The following is a 25,879-nucleotide window of genomic DNA, read 5'->3' on the forward strand; positions in this document are numbered from 1 at the left end:
AGGCTGCTTGGAAGCAGTCCACTCCGCTCTCATCTCTCACAAAACGGAAAAAATCTTGTTAAACTATAAAACGAAGTTGGAAAAAAGCAGTCTGCTGAGTTTCTTGCCGGCTCTTCTCAGTGGAATCTGCCTTCCGAACCGGTGGTAGAGTCACTACAAACAGACTGACTTGACGTTTCAAAAGTGCTTATAAATTAGGCCTACTTGAAATAAATGAATTTAGAATTTTTTGAATTAAACTATGTGTCCGAATAGGATATTAGATAACATATAGTTTGGGAGATATGCATATTATTAGTTAATGAATGAAAATAAATCATTTCTGCAATAATAACTAAAAACATTAACTAATCATTTTTAACACAATTAATAAAATAAAAGGTGATTTTCAATCGTCGTGGAAGGCATAGAATGTTAATCCTGTAAAAAATATATATATATTTATGTCAATCCAAAATTATGTAGGTTTATATACTTTGACCTTTATATATATATATATATATATATATATATATATATCTCCCAAACAATATGTTCAAATATCTTAATCAGACACATAGTTTAGGAGATATTGTAAAATATTTTATAAATTTTAAAATACATATAAAAAAATTCTACCTGCCAGAGAGTCGGTTCAAATCTAGTCGGTTCTAATTTTTTTCTTTGATATTGATATTTCCTCGAAGTGTATTTATCTATTAAAATTATATTATGAATATATTTAATTATGGAATTAATTTAATACGAGTTTTCTCACCACCCACAGTTAAGGCGTGCAAAACCGCGGGTAACTGCTAGTAATAAATAAAAATACTTGTATTAATAAGTAATTTGTTTATTTAATATTCGATGAATGATTCTTAAAAGAGAGAATTAAACATTTGAACTGCAGCGTCGCTTACAGGACTAAATAACTATAGATAATATAAATTACAAGTGTTAAATGTACAGTTAGTTGTGTATAATACATAAGGCACCGGTTACGTATGAGTATATAATATATCAGTTCTGATTTGGGCTACCTTAAATTTACACTCACCACGCCAACACCTATTTAAAACCTTAGTATAAAAAATATACGTAAAAAGGATACTAGGAGAACATAAAGGATTCGTTCCTCACAGCTCGAGATTAGGTGTTCAATGTGACTTTGAAATGTATTTGTTTTATCTGCTAGACTCTTCAGAAATACCAAACAGATCACTGTCTCGTACAATGCACGGCGTGTTCGCTACGGTCTAGCATAAATCATCCTTTATACGGCCGCTCAAATAATTCGTTACCGACATATTTTAACTGGTCAATAACAGATAATAAACGGCTTTCACAAGGTTATACAGCGTGTAACGGAATTACGAAATAATGTTGAAGAATACGTATAATTCATAAGGAATCACCCTGTAAAAATATAAAATCAAAAGAAGCATACCTATTTATTTTTCTATACGAACTAATTCAAAACATTCTAAGATGTTACTTTTGACAACCCTAATAAAGATAAGGACCGACACGTGCATAGTACCTACGTTACGCGACGCGTACCTAATAAAGTGACAGGACTCACTAGATTTTACTTTTGCATGTGATGTTAGGGCTGTATCTGTTTATGTTTACTCGACAACTATTAGCGTTTCGGTTTTACAGATAAACTTATCTGTGACGGTAAATTATGTACATCTAAAGCCTCTTAAGTATTATTTCGGTTTTCATTTACACATTGTATGCATTGTAACAGCGTAGTATGTATTTATAAAAATATTGTGTAAGTTGATATAATGATACAATTTTTTAGTGATTAAATCATCTTTTAGTGGGACAAATTAGCAATAAAAATATATTTTCGTAAAATAACGACACTTCAAAGTTACATCGCGCATTCATTGTCGAGCTGTCAGGAGTGTATAATTAATAATGAATGAATGAATGAATGAATACACTTTTATTGTACACCAAAGAAACAAAAAGTAGTTACAAAGATTTAAATACAATCAAGAGAGTACAATTTGGTGGCCTTATCGCTACATAGCGATTTCTTCCAGGCAACCAATGGCGTAAAAGGAAAAAACGTAGAAAAGAGGTAGGTGGTGCAATAAATAAGATTTAAAAATTATACAAATATATAAATATAAATAATATATATATATATATATATATATATATATATATATATAAATATAACTATAATATATGTATAAATATATTATATATAAATACAAATAAAATATATAACATAAATATCTATATATAATGTACAATGTGTACAGGATTATAACGTAGTAGGCCCGTGTTAATAATATCGGTTTATTAATCCGGGCCACTGTTGTAGTGGCAGCTTTTTGTAGTTTCAAAAACTATAACGACAAAGAAAAATGAACCTAAATATCCTTGTTTCATTTTACTCTGACTTAATAGTTTTTCGTTACTCTAACAAACAAGCTACGTTTGTAAGCGTAAAATCGGGGGTAAGTTCTTACCTATTACAATGATAAACTGAGGGAGGCGTGGGGTTTCTAGATATGCAAGCAGTTTTCATTGGCACCTGTTTTGATTTTGGACGAATGAACCGATTCAGTAACTGAAATCGGCCTTATTATAATCGGCCATGCTTCGTAACCAGGTAATTTAGTCAGTTATAAAACAAAATATTTAATTTATACATGCAACGATTGGCAAGAATTTTGTCATTTCAAAGTCTTTAAATTTTAACGCCAAAATAAATTAAATTGTGAAAAGCACGACAATTCTTGGATTGTTTTTATTTCTTTAAATATTTTTTATTACTGGTGCCCATTTTAAATAGAATCTTACAATAATAACAAAATATTTACGTGATAAAGTGTGCGTGCGATTTTAAACCGTATTTTTATATTGACTACTAATTATTAATAAAATTTATACGACAATATTTAATGATACATTTTTGTATGTCAATACAAATCGGTTTATATTTTTACTTCAACACGCACTTACAAATCATTCGAGTAAAGCTTAAAGAAATGTTTGGACATACATTTGACAACTAAGGAAACAACATTATAAATTCTACTGTCTACGGTCTATTTAACTCGAATCGCTACTAGACCAAAATATCTTAGAAAAAAAATATTTATAATAAAAATGATAATACGATAATATTTATAATAAGAATGAAAATTAAGATCCTTTTTTAGTCTAAACGTGCCGATGGCTGATTTTAACGACCGATTATAGGTTGACCTATTTTGAGCAACAATCGGTTGCTTCCATACTACGGTGTAGCATTTGTATTTGGCAACAGTTACTGATGTTAAGATTCAAGAAAGTTTTACAACAGTCAGTAAAATTTTTAGGGTAATTTAGTTAAAAAACTGTAATTTTGCGAAATTATACAATTTTTGTGAAATCTCAAAGAAAGTTAAGTCGTAAGTAGGTAACGGAGGTAGAAGGCAGGTAAGGCTACTTACCTTACCCACCTTCTCACGTGAATGCTATCATGTATTGGCATCTTATTCATTCGTAGTGCTGTCTTATTCACACAAATCGGTCTATCAATAATAGTTTGCATGCGCGTTTAGACTAATTAAAGTATTCGCATCTCTCTCTTACGTATGGCGCTCTCCTCACACTTAAGTTAAATTACATTGGCCTTCTCAAGCAACACAGAAGCGTCGCACATTGCTTTAGCGGTGGAGCGTACTAGAAACATCAAGTGTAGCTGTTCGAAAACATTCAATTGTACTCTAGTTCTTACTAAGCCGTGCAATACTGTTGCCCGTTCGAGGTCTAACCACCTCTGTAGTGATAATTCCCTCTCTTCGGCTGGTACGCCTTGGACTACGTCGAACGGTGCCCATAGCATGAATTCCAGGACTGATTTCGCTTGGTTCAAGGACACTGCACGTTCTTCGTGTAGGATCTCTTTGATGAGTGGCGTTAGTTTGTCTCTGGGCAGGAGGATCTCTGTGGCTTTCGTGGCACATTTGCAAAGCGAACTGAGGTCTTCGTCTGTGGACTTGCTGCAGTTCATGTCGTCAGTTAATCTATGTAAAATAGAGGGGACAAATTAAAAACAAAATTTTAAAAAGCCTTGATTTTTTTTTAAATTCTTTATTAGGTACACTATATCGAAGCTGTGATAATGGTTAGGACTTCAGCTTCGCATTCAGGGGGACGGATTCGAATCTTAGCATGCACCTCTAAATTTTCTAGTTACGTGCGTTTTTAATTAAAATATCACTTTCTTTGACGGTGAAGGAAAACATCGTTAGGAAACCTGCATGCTTGAGAGTTGTCCATAATGTTCTCAAAGGCGTGTGTAGTCGACCAATGATTATTGGGCTAGTGCGGTAGACTAGGGCCTAGGCCTCATTGTGGGAGGAGACCCGTGCCCTATAGAGGGTTGATATGGTGATGGTGACTCTTAATTACTTATTATTCTGATTCCATGGTAATTAAAACATAATTTGTAATATTTTATTTTCTCGTTGACTTATTCCCGTTATCACTAAGGAATCACCTTAATCTGATGCCTAGTCATTTAGGCGATGATTTCTAACGACGTTTGTCGCCATATAGAGTCACGACACCGATTCGGCGTATCTTAAAGTTCATGGGACTCGAAAACTGACACTTGACACATGATAAAAATATAAATTCGTTTTTTTTTCAATAACTTATCCATACGATTTAAATCCTCACGGAAAATGAAAAATATGACAATACAAACACAAAATACCACAACTTATGGCACGAACCATAGATAGGTTAGGTTATAAGTCTTGTCTAGTGAAAATGACTTGCTCTATCAATAAATCCTATAAATTTATGTGCTTGTTTCTTCATCATTACGCATTTTCGTTTCATCGAGTTTCAATTCGTAATATGATAACGATTCTAAAGAAGTTTCACTACAAAAGCTAATAGATTGGCTCTTACCCTTGCAATATACACAGCCGTCCATAGCAGTTGGTCTTGGGCGCTGACAATGAGCTCAGTCTATCGTCTGGTGACGGCAGATTCATCGTGCTCCCGTGCGTGGGCTGAACCTCCCTCAACACGATGAAGGAGGTCAAGCTCTCCGGAATCTCCTCCACTCCTCGGGCTTGGAGACACTTCAGCCCGTTGATGAGCTGCAGCATCATGAATATGGCTTCGTGGATCTGGTCGGTTGGCTGGTTGTCTTTCGCAGTTTCGGAGTGGAGGTCCTCTCCGTAGGACTGGATCGTGTCGACGTTCGCGTGCGCTAACACGACTATTGTGGCTGGAAAAAAAAATGATTTTTAACCGGCTTCTAAAATGGAGGAGATTTCTCATTTCGACCGTATATATGTTTTATTTATTTAGTCATAACTCTGTTGCAGTGTTATTCGTCTGCGGTTATTAATTTCTTTTTACAAATCCGTTGTTAATATCCGCCCATTCAACTCTATGCCAAAAAGCAATACTTTTGGTTGGTTAGTAAATGTGTCAAGTAAGTACCTACAAACAAACACATTTCACATGTACTTTGCTTTCATTTTTTTTGTTATTTTAGTAAGTGATGATGCAGGCTAAGATGGTAGCGGGCTAACATGTTAGGGAGTATGGTTGTCATACCCCTAATCGGTTTCTACGCGACATAGCACCGGAACACTAAATCGCTTAGCACCACGTCTTTGTCAGGAGGGGTAGTAACAAGCCACGGCCACAGGCTCCTCCCAGACAAGACAATTTATTCATAACTAGCCAGCGAACGATAAAAACAGACTTGCAGTGTTCTTCGTACGAGCTTATAACGTTTTCTTACAAATCCTTTAGCAACCGTTTGTTTTACTGGGATAAAAAGTATCTTAAGTTACTCTCCGCCCTTTCAACTCTATGTCAAATTGATTGGTTACTAACTTAAAGGCGTAAAGTTAAGACAATCAAACAAACTAACAACTTTCGATTTTATAATACTAGTACTGTTTTTCAGTCTGGGTGTTTATCTGTATATAAGTATGTATGTGTATTATATTCATAAAAATATTCAACAGCTTTCTTAGTACCCATAACACAAGCTACGCTTACTTTGGGGCTAGATGGCGATGTGTTTATTGTCGTAGTATATTTATATATTAATTTATTTATATTTATCACCGCTATCATGGCATAGGTAACAAATAAACAAACATACACACTTTTGTATTTATAACATTGGGATTTGGAGCTTTTCGTTTCTTTTTAGTTTTCCTAACCCTAAGATTGCCTTGCAGAGATCGCTTCTTAACGATAAGGGCGCCTTTTGTTTACTATGTTTTATTTTTTGACGTGGAGTACAAATAAAGAGTTGAAGAGACTGGTCAAGGGGTACCTCTTAAAATGGTTTGAGTGACACCCTTATCCGCGGCATAAGCACTCTTGCCTCCATTATTCAATTTTTGAATACACGTTCACTTTCATCTACACGTATGAATAATGAACAATGAGAAGGGGTTAAGGCCTCAGTCCACCATGCTGGCCCAGTGCGGAATGGTGGGCTCAGAATAAATAAATCAACGGATCCTCACCTTGTACCAAATCTTCACCTTTCTCCCCGAACTGTTGTAAAGGGACCAAATCACAGAACTCGGTAATAGCATTCAAACTCAGTGTGGTCGGCTGAACGGACTGACAGACCATTTGGGAGACCATCTGCTCCTTATACAGCATCAGGGTGACATTGACTTGGCCCTGATTGGACTTCCATAGCGCTGGGTAGAAGAATCTCTTGCCGGCTTTTGTGTAGGTCTTGTTCTGCTGGATGGAGAAGTCGCTCCATCGGAGGTTGGTGCAGGCTTTGAGCCCTCGCAATGAAGGTTGCATTGCTGCGCTTTGTTGGACCTGGGAAAGAAGTTTTCAACTCATATAATGGACAATTGAATCATCATCTACGACCCGATTGACGGCCGATTGGCGCAGTGGGTAGCCATCCTGCTTTCTGAGCCAAGGACGTGGGTTCGATTCCCACAACTGGACAATGTTTGTGTGATGAACATGAATGTTTTTCAGTGTCTGGGAGTTTATCTATATATTATAAGTATTTATGTATATCTCTACTAATATTATAAATGTGAATGTTAGTTTGTTTGTTACTACTTAACCGATCCTCATGAAACTTTGTACACATATTCTTAGAAGTGTTAGAAGTAATGTAGGATACTTTTTATCCCGACATTAAGCTCGGTTCCTTTGGGAGAGGGGATGAAAGTGTTTGTGACGATTTATACTCCGACAAATTATAAGCGATTTAAATAATTATTTTTGTACTATAGAGGTTATAATATGTGTTTAATTTTGTCCAAACTGTGGTTGGAGATAGAGGACAGAACTCCTCAGCGGACAGCAGCCAACCCCTCATTCAAGGCTTAACGATACTGAGTAGGTACTTTAATTTTTTTTAGAACTACAACTAAATTTAATGCAAAATCAAAAAACAAAGTCAAACGCAGACGAAGTCGCGGGCAACAGCTAGTTATTCATATAATTATTCATCAGTCATCTTAGTACCCATAATACAAGCTATGCTAACTTTGGGGCTAGATGGCGATGTGTGTTTTGTCGTAGTATATTTATATTTATTTATTTATTATTTATCATCATCGACCCATTACGGGCCCACTACAGGGCACGGGTCTCCTCTCAGACTGAGAAAGATTTAGGCCGTAGTCTACCTGGCCAAGTGCGGATTGGTAGACTTCACACGCCGTTGAGAACATTATGGAGAACTCTCAGGCATGCAGGTTACGTCACGATGTTTTCCTTCACCATTTAAAGCAAGTGATATTTAAAATTCTTAAATTAAAAAGCACATAACTCCGAAAAGTCATTGGTGCTGAGGCTCGAAGCCGAAGCTTTTTGGACGCAATGCACTGCGTGCCGTAATGGCTGAATGAGGGTTCTGTTTCTTAATCCTGTGGAACTCTATTGCATTAAAGTTGCTACGGGTATTTAAATCAAAGCAAAGCAATCTAAGTAGGCCCGATTACCCAAGTACGCCGTAAGGCACGAAGCAATTTACCTGTTCTAAAACCTGCGCCAGCGCCTCGTGATTAGCGATAACGACCGCTCCGTAATTATCCTCGAGATTCTTGTGAACCACACTCCTCCCCTTCCTAACCCTCAACTTGTTGGTGGTATTTTTCGGAGACATATCGTTCTGGTAATCATCATTTGTGGGACTGTCTATATTATCTGAGCTGTAGAAACTGTATGGAGAGTAAATTTCCGATTCGGTCTCGCTGCCGCAGTATGGGAGTGACGATCTGAAATTGTATTTCGGAAATTCGGCAGTTTCTTCTGATTTACGCTCCGTTCTTTCTTCTGCTCTAGTTTTGATGCCCGCATCGCATTCTGGGGAGCTAGATCTCGCGTGGTTTACATATTCGTAGTCGCTGTCACTATTTTTGGCGGAATCGCAGTTTTCCTCGTCATATTTCCCGTTATTGTAAACATCGTCGTAGCTATGTATCACAGGGTCGTTGGTGGCTTGCACGAGTTCCTGCGGATCGTCCACGTCATCTTTATCGTCGTCCAGTGAAGTCCTACGCTTGACTAATTCAAGATGTGTCTCACGTTCGCGCATACTCGCCGTTCGTTCTGGTTTCCTTGGCGCCAGCGCCGATCGGATCTCTCCTGAAACCAATGAATCACGATCTATAATTTTTTGTATGCAGCGTTATGTAGACTACAGTTAATTCTTTGAAGCATAGTGCGGGTGACGTATGTACAGCTATCATTCTCTTAAACATTTATTATTAACGTGGCATAACCTCAGAATTGTTAGGCCATTGTTTGGTCACACTACAACTGACTCTACGTTTCAAATGACAGCACGGGGAAAGGATAAAAAAATATCTTCTCCCACAGCTTTATAAACTCTCCGCGCATTGGCGCACAAGTGGAAATAATATGCACACAATATTCTAGTACGCTTAAACTGCGGGTAACTTCTCCAATTCCCTTTTGCCGTGCTTTAGTACAAATGCGTAAATATACGCCACTTTTACGAGGCTCTGAAAAAGCAAAGTAGCCAAGAGACCTGCGACATTTTATTACGAAAAAACATTAGTTAATTTGTAGAGCTGCATCCCAATCCCTATGGCATTAATATCGTCACTATACCTACATGAAAAATATGTTTTGAGTTTTGACGAATTTTTCGACACCTTTTCATACAAAAAAAACAATCAAGTGTCACAAAATATGTGTGTGATACGAATTTTGTTTTTCTAATCACTAGGCACTGCTGTGATTTTCTGTAATTGCTAACCCTCGCCTACTGAAATATTTGAGTCCAAATTGTGTCTCAAGGGCTTCAACGATTGTTGAATACAATAATAATATTTTTACATTCATGATTACGTAAGTCTGACATAATCAAATGAATTACATAAGCTTCCTTCCTATTCGTAAATGTATGCAGTAAGAAGCTGTGTTTCGGCAATTTAAAACCTGAGTCTGAATTTTAATTCTAAGTTTCTGCTAATTTAAATTAAATGCTCGTTTAGAGCTTGAATAGAATATTAATTAGAGAATCCTCGCCTGCTGTCGGTGAATATTGATTTGTGAGTAAATGGGTAAGCGAAATTGTATATATACTGCAATAGAGAAAGACAGTGACTCAAATATGTTTAAAACATTTCTGCGAAGAAATCGAGTGCTTAAATTGCAAAGAATGTGTCACTTAGTACAGTTTACAAAATGTGCCATAGTAAAAAAAAAAATATTACAGACTTACCTAAATTAGCATAAATATTGTCATCCTGCTTCGCGGTATTAGACCAAGCTTGTTGTTTTTGTTTCTTTTGTAAGGCTATAGATTTTGGCGGAGGTGGCCTTGCAGGTTTGGGTATACTGGACGCAGACTTATATTCCTCGCTGGATATCCTCGGCGGAGGAGGAGGTTTGTTGACTACCCTCGCAGGTGCGTCATCGGTTGCTGAGCTACTCCCACTGTATATCGACGAAACATCTTCATGACTCAAGCGACGTAAGCTCTCGGAAATTTCACAATTCGATTTCACAACTTCAACACTTGATCCGTTGATATCCAAAGGATGAATGATGACGAGACGCGGCTTAGGTTTCGGGGTCAAATCATATATCTCCTCGCTCTTAGCAGCGACTTTCGTGACTGTGGCAACGCTTAACTCTTTCTTATCCAAATCCTTTGATGACCCAATACGAAGCAGTTTTTTAATCGAAAATTTTATCTTGCCTTTCCTTTTTTCGTCCAAAAGTAGATTGTCGTGGGATAGAGAAATATTTCTTCTGGGAGCCGGTTCAGGTGTAATTTCTGACTTTTTGGTGTCATCATCCAATGTTCTTGTTTTCGGTAAAGACATCACGGCTCGTTCCCGTTTTTCCATTTCTCTTACAACAGGTGAATCTGATTTCATAAATCCGTTTGGATTTCTTTGGTATAAATTACTACAGTATTCTTCGGTAGGTGACAGAGGTGGTGTTGGTGCCTTTCGCTTACATAAACTATTTAAAGACGTATCGCTGTCCTGTTTCGTGAGCACTGGTTTCGCGTAATAAACGGAATCTGACCGGTATTCGTTAATTTCACTTTTTGTATGATCATTTGAGTATTTAACTGAATTTTCTTCCTCCTCTTTTTTTGTTTGCAAATGCATTACAACTTGTGGTGGTGATGTAACGCTCTTTTTACTTTGTTTCATAACTGGTTTGACAGGAAGTTTAGGCTTTTCTGGAGGGACCGGTTTCAAAGGTATTATATCAGTTATCATACCGTGCAAAAATGATGGACGCGGATCCATAGTAGGCACTGGGCTACTAGGTAGGGCTGGTGCTTCGCTCATATCGTCAGGGTCTGCCCTACCATCCGGCTCACCCGCTAACTCACGACTGGCTTCCGCGGAGAATATTGTTTCCGGTTGTTTCGGTATTATTGATGGCATGTCAATGATCGGACTTTGGAATGTTGAATATCCGTTACTTGCTTGTCCGTCTACTTTTCTTAACTGTCCGATAGGTGACATTTTTATATTTTTATCTTCATTATATACTTTTATTTTAACGGTCTCTTCAATTTTGTGACCTTCAGAGAAATGTCCACTATCATCGTTATCAGAATCCGCGCGACCACTGAAGCTTTCATCGTCAGAAGTCAGGGAGTTATTTGCAGTGGAATTAAGAGTACCTACTGCGGAATCAACACTACTATTTTCAATGTTAATTTTACAAAATTTGAACTCTGATCGACTTAGATTAACTTTTGGCCTTTCTTGGGTTTTGTTTAATGGCGATTTTCTTACGATACTGTTCTTTTTAGTTTCACACATTTCTTTTCTTTCGCAATCATCTTGCATACTTTGTTTCATTTTACCTTCTACAATTGAAGGTTTGTTACATTCGTTTTGAACTAGATGAGACTCTGAATTACTTATCCTATTTTGTTGCAAAGTTTCCGATATTTCTTCTAGCAACGATTTTTCAGTACATAAAATACCATTAGGTGGTTTCGCGCCATCTGTTGTAATAATAGTTTCCGATTCTTTCATGTACGTGGACAGTATTATATTTGTCTTGTAGCTGGAGGATTCTTCCGTTTGTTCTGCTAAATTTATAACAGCTGGCTTTCGAATATGTGTTTTGACATTTGGACTTTTACCATTATTGTCCTGACCAAAAGGGGTTACTGATACCATCAGTGTTTTCTTTTTCCCATCGGAATCTGTTTGAACTTTTCCTAATAATAACGAAGTGTAAGACTTAGTCAGAGAATCGCCTAGTAAGTTAGCTTTAACTGTATTAAAGTCAGTGTTAGATTTTGTTATTCTGTGAAGTTCTCTCTCTTCTTCTGTGTCTGGGAAAGTGTCCTCGTCATCGTTGTCTTCTGAAACTTCGAATTCTTCACCATCCGACCAATCATCGCCCCCATATCCTATAACACTACACACCTCTTCAGGGAATCGTACATTTCGTTTCCCTTTTTTTTTTGGATGTATTTTAAGGATACTGGAAGGAGTTTTCTTGAAGAATGTGCCTCTGTTCTGGAATGGAGTCACTAAGTATTTACTGCCTTCAGTCGGCCTTTCCTGCTTGGCGTGTTCCTCGCGTGATTTGAAACAGTTCGAGCAGAAGTCTTTCTTCCACGCATTCTGTACGAAGTTGTGGCAGACCGGTGACATCTTGCTCTTTGTATAGCGTCTGTTGATTACATAACTGGCATCCTGAAACAAAAAAAAATCGTTGTAACTACTTGTCTGTAAAATTTTATTTGTTTAAGCGCTACGAAAGTTAAAAAAATGAAGTATGATTTAGCTTATATCTTTATACATGAACTTTTTACTTGAACGTTATGACGTTCAAAATCGTGATGACAAGTAATTAAACAAGTTAATAACAATCTTGTTTCACTTTGAATGAAGTCATTATAGCACATTGTCATAAAATCATATCAAACTCACATTATCCGTCAAAATACAGAGCACGGGTCTCCTCTGACAACGAGAAGTGTATAGGCCGTAGTCCACAATGCTGGCTCAGTGCGGATTGGTGGACATCACACGCCTTTGAGAACATTATGGAGAACTCTAAGGCATGCAGGTTAATTTGGCCCACCGAAATTGAAGTCGAAGTCGTAACCTAGTGGCTATCAAAGTGTTTTAAGACCTTTTCAAAGTATCTATATGAGTTCTTTATTAATTCTCACTACCTAATAGAGTTTGAGAAACTTTATATACTTTACATATTGAAATGTTGTTTACATTACAATAAAATTGATGAACCATAAACGTGATCATGTAATGTTTAATTAGAGATACGATTATGATCAATAATTTAACGCCATCCATTCGCATTTTATTTTCTGTGCAATTGATATAAGTGCCTATTGGCAATTGTAATATTGTAGCCAATGTAGCAAATCTTGGTACTTTTTTACCCTTGTTTGTTATAACTTATTATTTAAGAGCTGTTCGCACATTCGTTGGCGATGTTACTAGTTTTTTAATTGGTTTCGATAAGTGATTAACCCAGGAGCTTCAAAAATTATTTTAATATTAGAATAATGCCTCAATTTCGATTTAGATACTGTTAATATCTAATCTGTATTTATTGTAATAGTTTAGCAATCAATTCGATCTTTATTATTTATATAAAATAATATATAGGTATATTTAAATAAATAAATGTTCTTAGTTACATATTTTTAGTTATTAACCAGAGACAAAAGTTATTTAATGTTTAGCGAGAAGTTATTAAACTCCAAATTTAATTCAGTTTTCCATTTAACATTAAAACTTGTACGAAAAAAGTAATAGGATTTTTTTTTTTGTAGCTTCTTACATATTACATTATTACGTATTAGTACTTAGTTACCAATACGTAATAATAAGCTTCTGTTATTTTACTTAATTATGCTCACTATTTTATTAATACTATTTACTAATTGATACATTAATGTTTAGGGTCATTAATTAACTTTGTTTCATACAATTTTCATCTTGGGCATGATGGTTGTTAAGATTTGTAGTGTCTTGTTTTTAAATATATTTTTTGTTTGTTAGTTAATATGATCACGTTCTAGGATTTATAAACACTTTTAAATGCTGTTTATTTATTGTAAATCGCCCAATTCTAATTAAATGTAAAAATAAAGAAGGAATAATATTTTTTTTTTGTTTTAAATTGGTTAGGCTTGGTTACGGCGCAGCCTGCTATGCGATCAGCTTTATTATTACCAGCTAGATTCAACAAATAAGTATCAAGTGTAACAGAATTGCGTGTAAACATTCAAATCGAATCTTACATAAACCAATTAGTGTTCATTCATCCAGTTTTCATTCAAATGTGAACTTTATTGCCGCTGCTATGTATTAACCGATAGTTAAAGACGGGCGTGCCAGTATAATCTTGATATGCGGTCGGACTTGATTTTCTGATAACACGTAACATACCCAGTCTTTATCACAATCATCACCATCATGAAACTATTAATGCCATCTTAACCAATATTATAAATGCAAAAGCTTCCTTGTTTGTGTGTTTGTCGTTCTGTCAAGGTGACTTACCAACCAACAAACTCGATTTTTGGCATAGAGTTAGATTAATTTTATAGCAATAATTATCCTACTTTAGGTAACATTATTATATTCTTATGGATATGATTTTTTTTGTCATAATTAATTATAGCCTATGTTACTTTGTGATAGTTAAGCTTGCCTTGGTCGATGAAATAGTGAAATCGGTCCAGTACTTTCAGAGCCAAAATAACAAAGAAAATAATATTTTCTCTTTACAATTTTAAACGAAGCATAGATAGGGACGCTTCAATAAATCCTGTACCACGCCGGTTTGATGGGGTATTTTGCATTATTCAGGTATCACCTTCCTAAATGTTCTTTAACAGTCAGTTTAAAGGAATACTGCAATGCAATGGTAAGAAGTTGCCTACAAATATTTCTCAGTGGGTATATGGAAATGTGTACCGCAAGGTCATACTGTATTGGAATTATTTGCACACATTGCGTTCTTTGTTAGCGAGCAAAGAGGTCATCGCACTGCATCCTTGGTCAAGCTGACCATTTCAAAAGGTTAGTAAAGTAAGAATTCCCTTTAAAGGCCAATATGAAGTCAAAAAAATAAGCTAAAGTGCAAACCTTGCTCGCACATGAGGGGTTCCGTACATACGCGCAAAATACTTACAGCTTGGTGATAGCGCATTGGGTAGGAGGTCGACTTCACTTTCCGGGGGCCAAGTTCGAATCCCAGAACCTCTAACTTCTCTAAGTTATGTGAGTTAAAATATCACTTGCTTCAAGGGTGAAGGAAAACATCGTGAGGAAACCTGCATGCCTGAGAGTTCTACAAAATGTTCTGAAAGGTGTGTGGAGTCCACCAATTCGCACTGAGCCAGAGATGTGGTTTACAGCCTTAACCCCTTCTCATAGTGGGAGGGAGACCCGTGCTTTATAGTGTGCCGGTAATGGGTTGATGTGATGATGATGTGGCCGGTTTTTAATATATTTTTTTGCTATTGTTAAGTGCGTGCTTAAATTTTCGTGGTCAACATTTCTTAAATAGAGTTCAACGGGTACATACAACGATAATATTTTCAGATATGTCGATATTTCAGTCAGTCCCGTCGTGACCAAGATCCATGCAACTAGGTCGAAATATCGACAAATCCAAAAATATTATCGTGGTATGTACCCGTTGAACTATTTTTAAGAAATGGTGATTAAGCACCAAAATCTAAGTTTAATATCTTTAATTACTAACCGGTACGGGCCGGAATATGTGAGTCCCGTCGTGACCACTGGGACGAAATATCGACAAATCCAAAAATATTTTCGTTGAACTATATTTATGAAACGATTCCTAAGGTTATTTGGGACCTTCAAATTACTTAGGCCATCATGGCGTACAACGACCTAAACTCAGCTTATTCTGGGAGGAAAACCGTTATGATGAATCGACATTCAGCTACATTTGCACCGATAGCTATTTCCGTAGTATTGAGTGGAACAGAACCGACTGGATACTGTTATAGATATTAATATGAATGCAAGCTTAATATTATATGTGCATACAAGTAGAGCAGTAAAAGCCCCGGGGCATTGTATAGTTCGCAGGTATTTAGGTCGGCGTAACACCTGGCTCCGGCTCGGTGAAATTGAGGCGTTATGCGAATTACTTGTAGTCGAAGAGACAGTTCAGATAAAACTAAGCTAGTAGGTGATAGTAAAACCCTGCGCATATAGAAGTATTTCCGTACTAATATTATGAATGCGAAATATGTGTTTTTGTATGTTACATAAATCAACTGCTGTACCGCTCTTGGTGAGCTCACGTGCTTACTTCTTGGAGATACTTTTTATCCCAAAAAAGTATCCGGATAAAATCCCCGTGGATGTAGAAAAAAATAGCTTTTGTTATCCATGTACAGCTTCTCAGCTTTACTTTTCAAAAGTCCATGACTGTCCATGATTTGAAAGATTGGATTTTAGCAAATTAGGCTACATCCTATGTACGAGGGTCGAGAAATCTGTGCTGTGTCCTTTATACATATATTTTTATGTTCATTTATGTCCTTTATATACAAATATATACCTATATTATGCAACAAAACCCTTCTCTTCTCGTCGGTCCGACACCAGATCTTTGATTATGATGACCGATTATATTGTCTACAAGTTGTCTTAACTAAAGTAAAAATAGAGTAGCCCTTTTCCACATATAGCAATATGAAAGTGATGGCACTACTTAAAGACTTAGTAATTTAGTTTAGCTTAGAGAGTAAATTGCATACATCGGAATCGATACCGTTGACTATTACAATGTGGCAAATTCATAAAATACTTTTCAAACTGCACTGTAAAAGCAAATTATTATGTTAAAAACCTATAGTTTTAGTTTTATTATCATCCCATTTCCGGCCCACTACAGCGCACAGGTCTCCTCACATTTTGAAAAGGTCGCAGTCCACCACGCTGGCCGAGCGCGGATTGGTGGAATCCACTCGCCTTTAAAATCATTATGAAAAAAGAACAGTAACCATGCGCTCCGATGTTTTCCTTCCCCGCAAGTGATATTTTAATTTCAAAACGCACATAACTTATAAAAGTTAGAGTGAATTAGAACTCGGCACTTCGAAAGAGACGTCGTAGCACCACTACCACTGGGTTATCACCGCTTATACAATAAATAAGTTTAGTTTACAATAGTCTAAATAATGTTCTTATTTAATTCCATACACTTTGTATCAGCTGTATCTTAGATTATGACACAATGTCTTTCATATGAGACCTACATCTATTGTGCTGTATCAACAGAACATTTATATTGTACACTAGCTACGCTCCGCGGTGATACCTGTGGCCGCGGTGAATATGGCTGTACACGTATTTTTTAACTACAAATACGGGTACATACTTGTTTATCGTAAGGATCACCGCGGAATGTAGCTAGTATGAATCTAATTTTGAAGAAGTTTGCTATCGCAAAGTTTAGCCATAGTTATAGGTCAACGTCGTGAAATTTGGTTATTCACAACGTGCGCAGGAACAATGGATTTTTCCGGAGTAAATTTATTTTTAATTCAAATTCAAATTCAAAATTCATCTATTTCAAGTAGGTGGTATAAGCACTTTTGAAACGTGAAGTAAAAACTAGACTATGTGTCAATGTAGGGTAATCTTTTTCCAGACAAAAATTAAAGATGTATCTATCTTTTATTCTTTGTTTTTGCATCAAAAAGTAAAAAGCATACATCTATACGACCTAACAAACTTTCGCGTTCATTAGGTAGGGTAGGGCGTCCATACATGCATTCACACATACTACCGCGACGGCCGATTGTCGCAGTGGGCAGCCACCCTGTTTTCTGAGTCCAAGGCCATGGGTTCGATTCCCACAACTGGAAAATGTTTGTGTTACTGATGAACGCCTGCTTCTATCCAATATGTCAATTAATAATAAAAACAACGTCACAAACTTACACGTTTATAATATTAGTTTGTAGTAACATAACGTACGTTGCTTACGACGTAGGACTACTATGCGCGCGTGTATTGTTTAATTCGGTCAATATCATTTATTGTTATATTTGTTTACTTTGCCGTGTGTTTGAATTTGTAATGTTGGTTTGTTCTCATTAGTTACATTAATGCCCGCTTTAGACTCGGCTAGCGCGTAACCATATGCTTTGCACAGCCCCGCGTTCGCTCGTAGAAGGCTAGTGACACTATTAATAGGAGAGAATAAATTTTTTTGTGACAGCATTTCTGTGGTTACCGGTGTAATTATTGGGACATGGCTTAGAAACTATGCCTTAGGTTGATCGACACAGGGCCGCACTTTGTAGGTGGCTTGCATGCCCTGCGAAATGTTCGCTCTGCTAATAGGCGGTGAAAAATAAAGTAAATCGTTTCCACTCATTCACGAATTTACCCATAGCCATGTGTTTAGCGCGGACCCTTCACCTTTCAATCGGAGTGGAGCTACTAAGGAAAGGAGGACTCCGATTTTTGGAGCATCCCTACTAATATTATAAATGTCAATGTAAGTTTGTTTGTTACGCTTTCACGCAAAAACTACTGGACCGATCTTCATTCTTCTTCACCGACATTAAGCTAGGTTTCTTTGGGAGAGTGGATGAGTGTTTGACGATTTTACACAATAACTCCGACAAATTATAACCGATTTAAATAATTATTTTTGTACTATAGAGGTTATGATATGTGTTTAATTTTGCCCTTTTTTGACATATTAAGGACAGAACTCCTCAGTGTACACCAGCAAACCCCTCATTTAAGGCTTAGCGATACTAAATACTTTAATTTTTTTTAGATCTACAACTAAATTTAATGCCACTATATGTTTAACAAGTTTATATACTTATAGCTATCTAAAGGTGTGAGTGGAGAGCGAGGCGAGTTCCAAGAGCGAGACACAAACATTCGCGCTCAACATGGCTCTTATATGCTTGCACGCGTGTAAAGGCAACATTACGATTTTAATGTAAGCATTTTAATGCTTTAAATATGTATAATAACTTCTTATTTTGTATGAAATCGAAACGGCCTCACTATTTAGTCACACTTTCGTGGTTTTTTGACAAAGCTTTCACGGCTTTGCTTATGGATGAAAGTTTGGACGAAATATTTTCTAGTAGTATTTTTGTGTACCTTCAATGCATACTAATATTCGTTTTATGTTAGAGCTTGTGTTTGTACATTTGTTTGTTACCTTTAAAGTGAAAACTACTAGACTTTTGGCACTGCGTTAGTATCAATTTTATGTAACTTACGAGTCTTGAGATAAAGTATACAGCTCAAAATTTCTCACTGTCTACCATTTTCCTAAAAACTACTTGCTCGATTTTGATGCGGGTTTTACTATTCGACATATTATATACTTACAGGTTCTTAGATATTGCCGAGGTCATAGAAAACTGATTGCTGTTTTTATTGCATTTTGGTTTTACAGTTCTTGAAAGTAGCAAATGTAAAAATGATTGATTTTTTTATGATATGTAATATTATGAAGAAATGGTCATTCTGTCCAAGTAGGTACTATAGAGTTAAAAAAAATCGCATCGGCGATTCTTTTACAATGATGACGATTTAGGTTTAGGTCTAGACTGCTAGAGGAAGCACCGGAATTTTCCGGTTATTTTCTTGCTAGTTTGAAAAAAGTATATAATTTTATTACAAATATTAAATCTTTTATTAATACACCTATTTTATTCTAAGCAGGTAATCCTTCATTAATATAGATGACTATAATAATCTTATTTTTAGATAGGTACTTATATAAGATACTTATAAGATAAAAAAATATATAGAGATATCAAGTAGCAAGCGAGATGCTGCATTCCAATTACGATTTTTTATTGCATCGTGTTTAGTTTTTTTTCTTAAAACCAGTTTCATTTTTTAATTAAACATTTTACATATTTATCTCATTCGACTAACACTAAACATTCAATCGTTTTTTTATTCAAAGGCAGGGTTTTGTTATCGAGATAAAAATTGTCAGGTAAAAATATTTGGTGGACTTTAAAATAAAATAAAAATATCCCAGCTTCCATATTTAGGCAACCAAATGACATCATGTGAATGTTGCGAGTTCAAGGCTCACAAAGATTTAAATGTTATCCTTGCGATTTATTTCAAAGTATCTGTAAAATGTGACTTTGTCCGCGTTTTTTTGGGTTTCTTAAACTCATATTTATCGGGATAAAATGTATCCTATGACCGTGACTCCAGGATGCAAACCTTTTCTATGCAAATATCAACACGTTAAGTTTAACCAAATTAAATTCAAGTTTTTGAGGTTATACTTCTTTTAAAATTATGGGAGTAAATTTTCTAACTTCGAACATAGGTAACCAGCAAACGTACATACTACTTTCGCATTAACAATATTAGTATGAATTCTCACCCTACGCATTAAACTAACGAAAGCCCACTATCTAAAAGGTTTTTTTTTTTAATTTGACGTTTTCTCGTCCTCTCCCTCTCCGGCGCAGTGGTGAACAGGGAGATAGGGAGGTAGAAACCCGGGTCTGTTCCCGACAGATGCAATTTGGGAATTTATAATTTCTTAATTTTCTTTGGTGGGAGGCTTCGATCGTGACTAGTTACCATTCTATCGACAAAGACGTGCCGCCAACCGATTTAACGTACGATACCGCTTAGAAACCGATTGGGGCTAGAGGTAATTTAGGATGGTAACACCAGGTGAGGTTGCAGTATCTACGATAAGGCTAGCATGGGCAGAAGACCTTTTCTCCACGGGGAAAGAAAAAAAAATCTTCTCCCACAGTTTTATCTACTCTCCAAGCCTGGGTAGAAATACGTGTAATATCAAACAGGGGTAAACTGGATTCTCTGTTGCCTTGGCAGGTGGATAAGTAAATTTTATCCCTTATCAACGGATACTATCTGGGGATAAAGTAATTATAGTAGTTAGTAGTAGGAAAGTAGTTATTACTTTAATAAAAAGTGATGAAAATTGTATCCCCAGAGTGTATCCGTTGATAAGGGATAAAATTTACTAAACTACCTGCCAAGGCAACAGAGAAATCCAGTTTACCCCCGTTTGATATTACACGTACTTCTACCCAGATAAGAAAATATTATAAATATGACAAAATGTCACCAAAACTGACATCAGAGAGGCACGTGAAAGCTAACTATTCCGCACATACAAAACAACTACACGCAAATAGAAAATTTTGCTTTAAATGTATTCATAAGAAAAAAAACACGAACGAAAGTCGTACGCAGTTACATAAATCAAAAAGTTAAATTGATTGCAAATATTTATTTTTACATACTACGTGTGCCCGTTAAATGCTATACGCATAATATTTGTCGACTTTTATCGCCTTTCTCTTTACATAACAGTTCGTATATGATAAAGGACTGTGTGAAAGGCATTTTGATGAGAAGAGTTAAATTAAAAACTGTTACGGCAACACAATTATGTCGGTAATGTGATGACGTCATTTGGCCTTATAAGTATTGCTCGTAAAATATAATTCATACTAATATTATAAATGCGAAGGTGGGTTTGTTTGTTTGTCCTTACTTTACACCCCTACTAAGCTATCAATCAGCTTGATATCTTTATTGCCAGATTGTAAGTAAACAAGGTGTTGTTGTATAGTAAATTTAAATTGTGCAATTTACAGTCAGCCACACAATGGCATGCAATGGTTTACATTAAATTGTACCACAATAAACGATACTTTTTTATCCAATTTTTAGCTTAAAAGACGAAAAGTAAAATAGACTTTCCATCCCAGAAAATCCAACAGTTCCCAAGGGATTCACAAAAAACCGTAATAAAAGCTATCGAAGCTGAGAAAATGTGTTTGTTTATTTATCTGTTTGTTTGTCATTTCGTTACGCCCTAACTAAGCAAGTAATCTCAATGAATAGTATAAGGGCAAGTCGATCAACGCTTTTCTTTAGATGACATTCAGTAAAAGCGCAGATAGACTCACAGAAAATAGATGCTTAACCTAACATAATAAAAGTTAAAAATTATAAATCGAATACTTAATAATCTAATAATCAAATAAAAATTAAACTATGCCTGATGATAAAATAATTTCAATCGCACACCTGCACAGAATCTTCTGAATCTTAGGATGATTGTTTTTTTGTTTACGAACATTTATTTTATTTTATTTTTGCTTTATTCTATACCAGCCCGCGACTTCGTCTGCGTGGACTTCAGAATTGGGTCGAAAGCTACAATTTTAAATCTTACCATGGGACCTATTTGAGAGACCGGTATAGAAAGTAAATGTCCTTTTCCATAGCAAATATAACAAATTTCAAAGCTGTCTGCCCGAGACCTAGCTCGTTCACAAGTTTCAATCATCCCTCGGGAACTACTTAAGGAGTCGGGATAAAAGGCCAATGTTCTTTTTCATGTCAGAGGAGCCGTTTTTGTGTGATTGAGTAACAAACATGCACACTTTAACATTTATAATATTAAGTAGGATTCTAGTTATAAATAAATAATAAATAAATATACTACGACAATACACACTTCGCCATCTAGCCCCAAAGTAAGCGTACCTTGTGTTATGGGTACTAAGATGACTGATGAATATTTTTATGAATAACATACATAAATACTTATAATATATATAAAAACACCCAGACACTGAAAAACATTCATGCTCATCACATAGACATTTTCCAGTAGTGGGAATCGAACCCACGGCCTTGGGCTCATAAAGCAGAGTCGCTGCAAACTGCGCCAATTACTTAAATATCAAAGATTTGGGAACGTTATAAATTATACTTCATGACTCTAATCACTGGCTTAGTAAACGTTACTCATACCTCACGATAATTAGCGTCTAAAATTAATTACGTTAGCACCTTTTAACGAGTGTTTTACAAACTAACCTACATTACTCATAAATGTAACTTCTACCTAATGTAAACGAATTTTCATGTAATATGATCCAAAGTAAACCTAGAAACTTAAATAAATATAATATATTATTTAAGTTTGCTCAAACTGCCTCGTTGATTAAGTGGTTAGGATGTCACTAGTTACTGGGTTTTAATATCAATTCCTTCTCCTATTAAGTATGGATGGAATAAACGAAAACAAGGGTTTTCACCACAGATTATTCAGAAAACAGGTTTTTTAATCTATAAAAAACATGTAAAAAGTACTTATAAGGAACACCACCTGTCAGGGGATATATTTTTTGTCTCCTTCCTATGCTAGCCCTGCAGCACGGCTAGCATGAGCAGGAGATAATTATATCCCCGGGGGCAGGATAAAAAATTATCTCCTCCCACAGCTTTATCAACTCTCGGAGCATTGGCGCGGGCGCACCAGTGGAAATAATATTTCCAAATAAAGTATGTGTAAAAATAAACGGGGGTAAACTTCTCCTGTTCCATGTTCCCGTGATTTAGTGGGTGGAGACTTTAACTACATCCCCTGTCAGGGGATATAATCGGGGGATATATGTCATGTGTCCATCAACCTGATCCGTAGGTGTTAAGTCACATGTATCTGAATGACACCGTCAATATAACCCTTTAGACCTGAACTCATCACTGCTGCTTGGTGACAGCAATGCTGCTTTGTGGAAATAAGAAGAAGCAGTACTTCCCTGTTGGTGATGATCATTAATGTTTAGATAACGAAAATGTAACATCAAGAAGTAATAGTAATAGCCCAGTGGTTAGGACTTCGGCTTCACTTTTGCGGGGCCGAGTTCGAATCCCACGCACGCACTTACTTTTCCAAGTTACAGTTTGCGTTTTAAGTAATTAAAATATCACTTGCTCTAACGGTGAAGGAAAACATCGTGAGGAAACCTGCAAGCCTTAGTGTTCTCTATAATGTTGTTAAAGGCGTGTGATTTCCACCAATCCGCACTGGGTCAGCGTGGTGGACTACATTGTGGGACTGAGATTGTGGGAGACCCGTGCCCTGTAGTGGGCCGGTAATGGGTTGATATGATGATGATGATGATAATGATAAACGTAACATCTGTAGCATATTTTGTTAAAAAAAACATTGAGTGTTTGATTGAAACCAGATACTATAATAATTAATTAAGAACTGCCCGTTAACATCAATATTATTACATCTCCTCTAAAAACATAATATTACATTATAAAATATAAGACAATTAGGTATGTTATGTTATTAGGAAGTCGTAAAGCTATTTAAAAAAACATTAAATGAGCTTACACGAAAGTAACTAGCAAGCGGAGTACATACTGGTTTTAGGGAAAGATAAACTTTTATGTTTCCTCTAAAGGTCGTTAGCTGTTTACGTGAAGGGCAAAATTTCCCAGAACAGTAATTGTCAGACAACGCTTTCGTTCCCACGGGTTATACAATTAGGCTCAAAGTAATCTATAAAATTCCTAACGCTTTAAGTGGTTGTTAAGCTAACGTAAGTGTTTGTTAGCTTTTAGGGTTCGCTCGGGTTGCCTTTAAAAGATTACAATTAGTGATAAAGCCGCCTTTGCACTCTAGCATTAAGTAAGTTCTCTTGGTGACGGCAGATCAGAACAGTACATATTAAGGTTGTCACTATCTCTCCGCTTTCCAAGGTTTTCGTACGAGGCGTTTAAGGGAATACAGCGGAGAAGGCGCAGCAGCGTCCTCTATGGTACTACCATCTTCCGCCATCACGCGATTATGTGCAAACACTTTCGTTGCGGGAGACCTTTAGTCCTGAGTCCAGCAGCAAGCCTACCAATGTATAAAAAATTATCTTCTTCCGCAGCTTTATCAACGCTCAGAGCGTTGTCGCACATGTGGAAATAATATTCAAATAATTTATGTGTAATAAAAGAAGGTAAACTTCTCGTGTTCCATGTTCGCGTGCTTTAGCAGATGGACACGTTAACTATATATCCGTTCTGGGGATATAATCGGTGGATATAATTTTGTCTCCTGCGTGTACTAGCCCTGCAGTAGACTATTATAGACTATTGATTTTCAAACCTACGTTTACGAGTAAGCTAATTTCTCATCCGATAGGGACGGTACAGCTTCGGTATGAGTGCAAAAATCGGGTTTTGCTTGGTGTATATATCATCCAACGACAAGCCGCAGATATTTTTGGTGTAGAGAGTGAGAATATAAAGTTTGAAGAGATTATAAATAAAGCTTTACAGATTATCCTGCTTTTAAGCAAATAAAGCTTAATTTTTTTCCCTTTTTCTACGGGTGATCCTAGAGCGGGCAGTTACTTTGGCCAACGAATTAGTTTGGCCATCCAAGAACACTTTTAATATAATATAGTTATAAGAACACTTTCAATGTATTAAATACCTTTATTAAATACCTTTTTTCTATTGTTAGAGTCATTTTTTCTACAAACATAGAATCACGCGTAAGATAATTTTATACTTCATCAATTAATTTTGCAAATTAAGCTTCATTTTCATAAGGAACCGCAGGTCACTACTAGTGCGTTAATATAAAAGCTGTTATTGTAACTGGTTCTGCTACACTTACGAATGGTAAGCAACCCGTCTCTACGGAATGTTGTAAAAAACTACATTTTCCAGGCGAAAGTTTACGGTCGCCGTGATCATGGCGAGAAAAATAAAGCTGTCTTACCTTAATATGGGAGCCTTGCAAGGCTATTTTCAAACGCTTTCCTATGAGCTACCTTGTTTTATTTTCTTACAGCTTTTCTCCTTTGTTCGATTCGATATCGGATACATGCTATGTGTCCCTCTCGATGCGATATCGGATACTTCGATCTAAACACCAACCCCTTGGAACGTCAGAATAGAAACACCTTTCAAATATCATCGTTACCGCAATTACACACATTATAAGTAGAACGTTGAACTGAAAAAGGACCATCCCTAGTTTTCATATAGTGATAGCGAACGCAGGGAAAATTAGTTATTCTATAAGGCACATTCCGCAGCGTTTTTTGGGAATAGTATTTTCATTATGGCGCCTAAAATATACAACAAATTGCCAACGTCGCTAGCCGACAGAAATATAAATCTTGTGGATTTTAAAAATAAGATTAAAAAATTGCTTATTGGGAATTGTTATTACACCATCCAAGAATATTTAACAGACACAATTGACATTGACATTTACAGTGATATTACATATATATAATTTGACATGAGTAATAATTGATAAGATATTTTGTAATTTTGATGTCAGTATTAAATTCGTTTCTTATTTTAATAATGTCGATTTATTTAAGATAGTATTATTCTAGAAAGTAGGTGTTAGTGTAAGAACATATATATTTTTGCATGACATCTAAGGCGGATTGTCCTTATATTTTATCTACCAACAATGTAAAACCAATCAGCAAATAAACGAATTGAATTGAATTGAACCGTTTTGATACCCAGGTTCTGAATTTTTATAAATGCAATAATTATCC

At 36.0% G+C, this 25,879-nt stretch overlaps 1 protein-coding gene across 7 annotated transcripts in view; it reads right to left on the reverse strand.

The window, feature by feature from the left end:
• Positions 1–2,250: 2,250 nt before the first annotated feature.
• The window catches only part of LOC120629716, a 126,562-nt gene continuing 102,933 nt past the window's right edge, over positions 2,251–25,879 (reverse strand). For 3 of the 7 annotated variants that reach the window (XM_039898708.1, XM_039898713.1, XM_039898712.1), the window contains exons 2-6: positions 9,716–12,176; positions 7,997–8,610; positions 6,507–6,819; positions 4,915–5,239; positions 2,251–4,019 (exon numbers count right to left, since the gene is read on the reverse strand). In XM_039898708.1, the coding sequence (XP_039754642.1) occupies positions 3,611–4,019; positions 4,915–5,239; positions 6,507–6,819; positions 7,997–8,610; positions 9,716–12,176 (4,122 nt within the window). In that variant the 3' untranslated portion in view covers positions 2,251–3,610. The remainder of the gene's footprint in view (positions 4,020–4,914; positions 5,240–6,506; positions 6,820–7,996; positions 8,611–9,715; positions 12,177–25,879) is intronic. The other 4 variants (XM_039898710.1, XM_039898711.1, XR_005659003.1 and 1 more) reach the window with 3 other exon arrangements.

Source organism: Pararge aegeria, chromosome 15 (genome assembly GCF_905163445.1).
Source record: "Pararge aegeria chromosome 15, ilParAegt1.1, whole genome shotgun sequence".
In the NCBI taxonomy this organism is placed as follows: Eukaryota; Metazoa; Arthropoda; class Insecta; order Lepidoptera; family Nymphalidae; genus Pararge; species Pararge aegeria.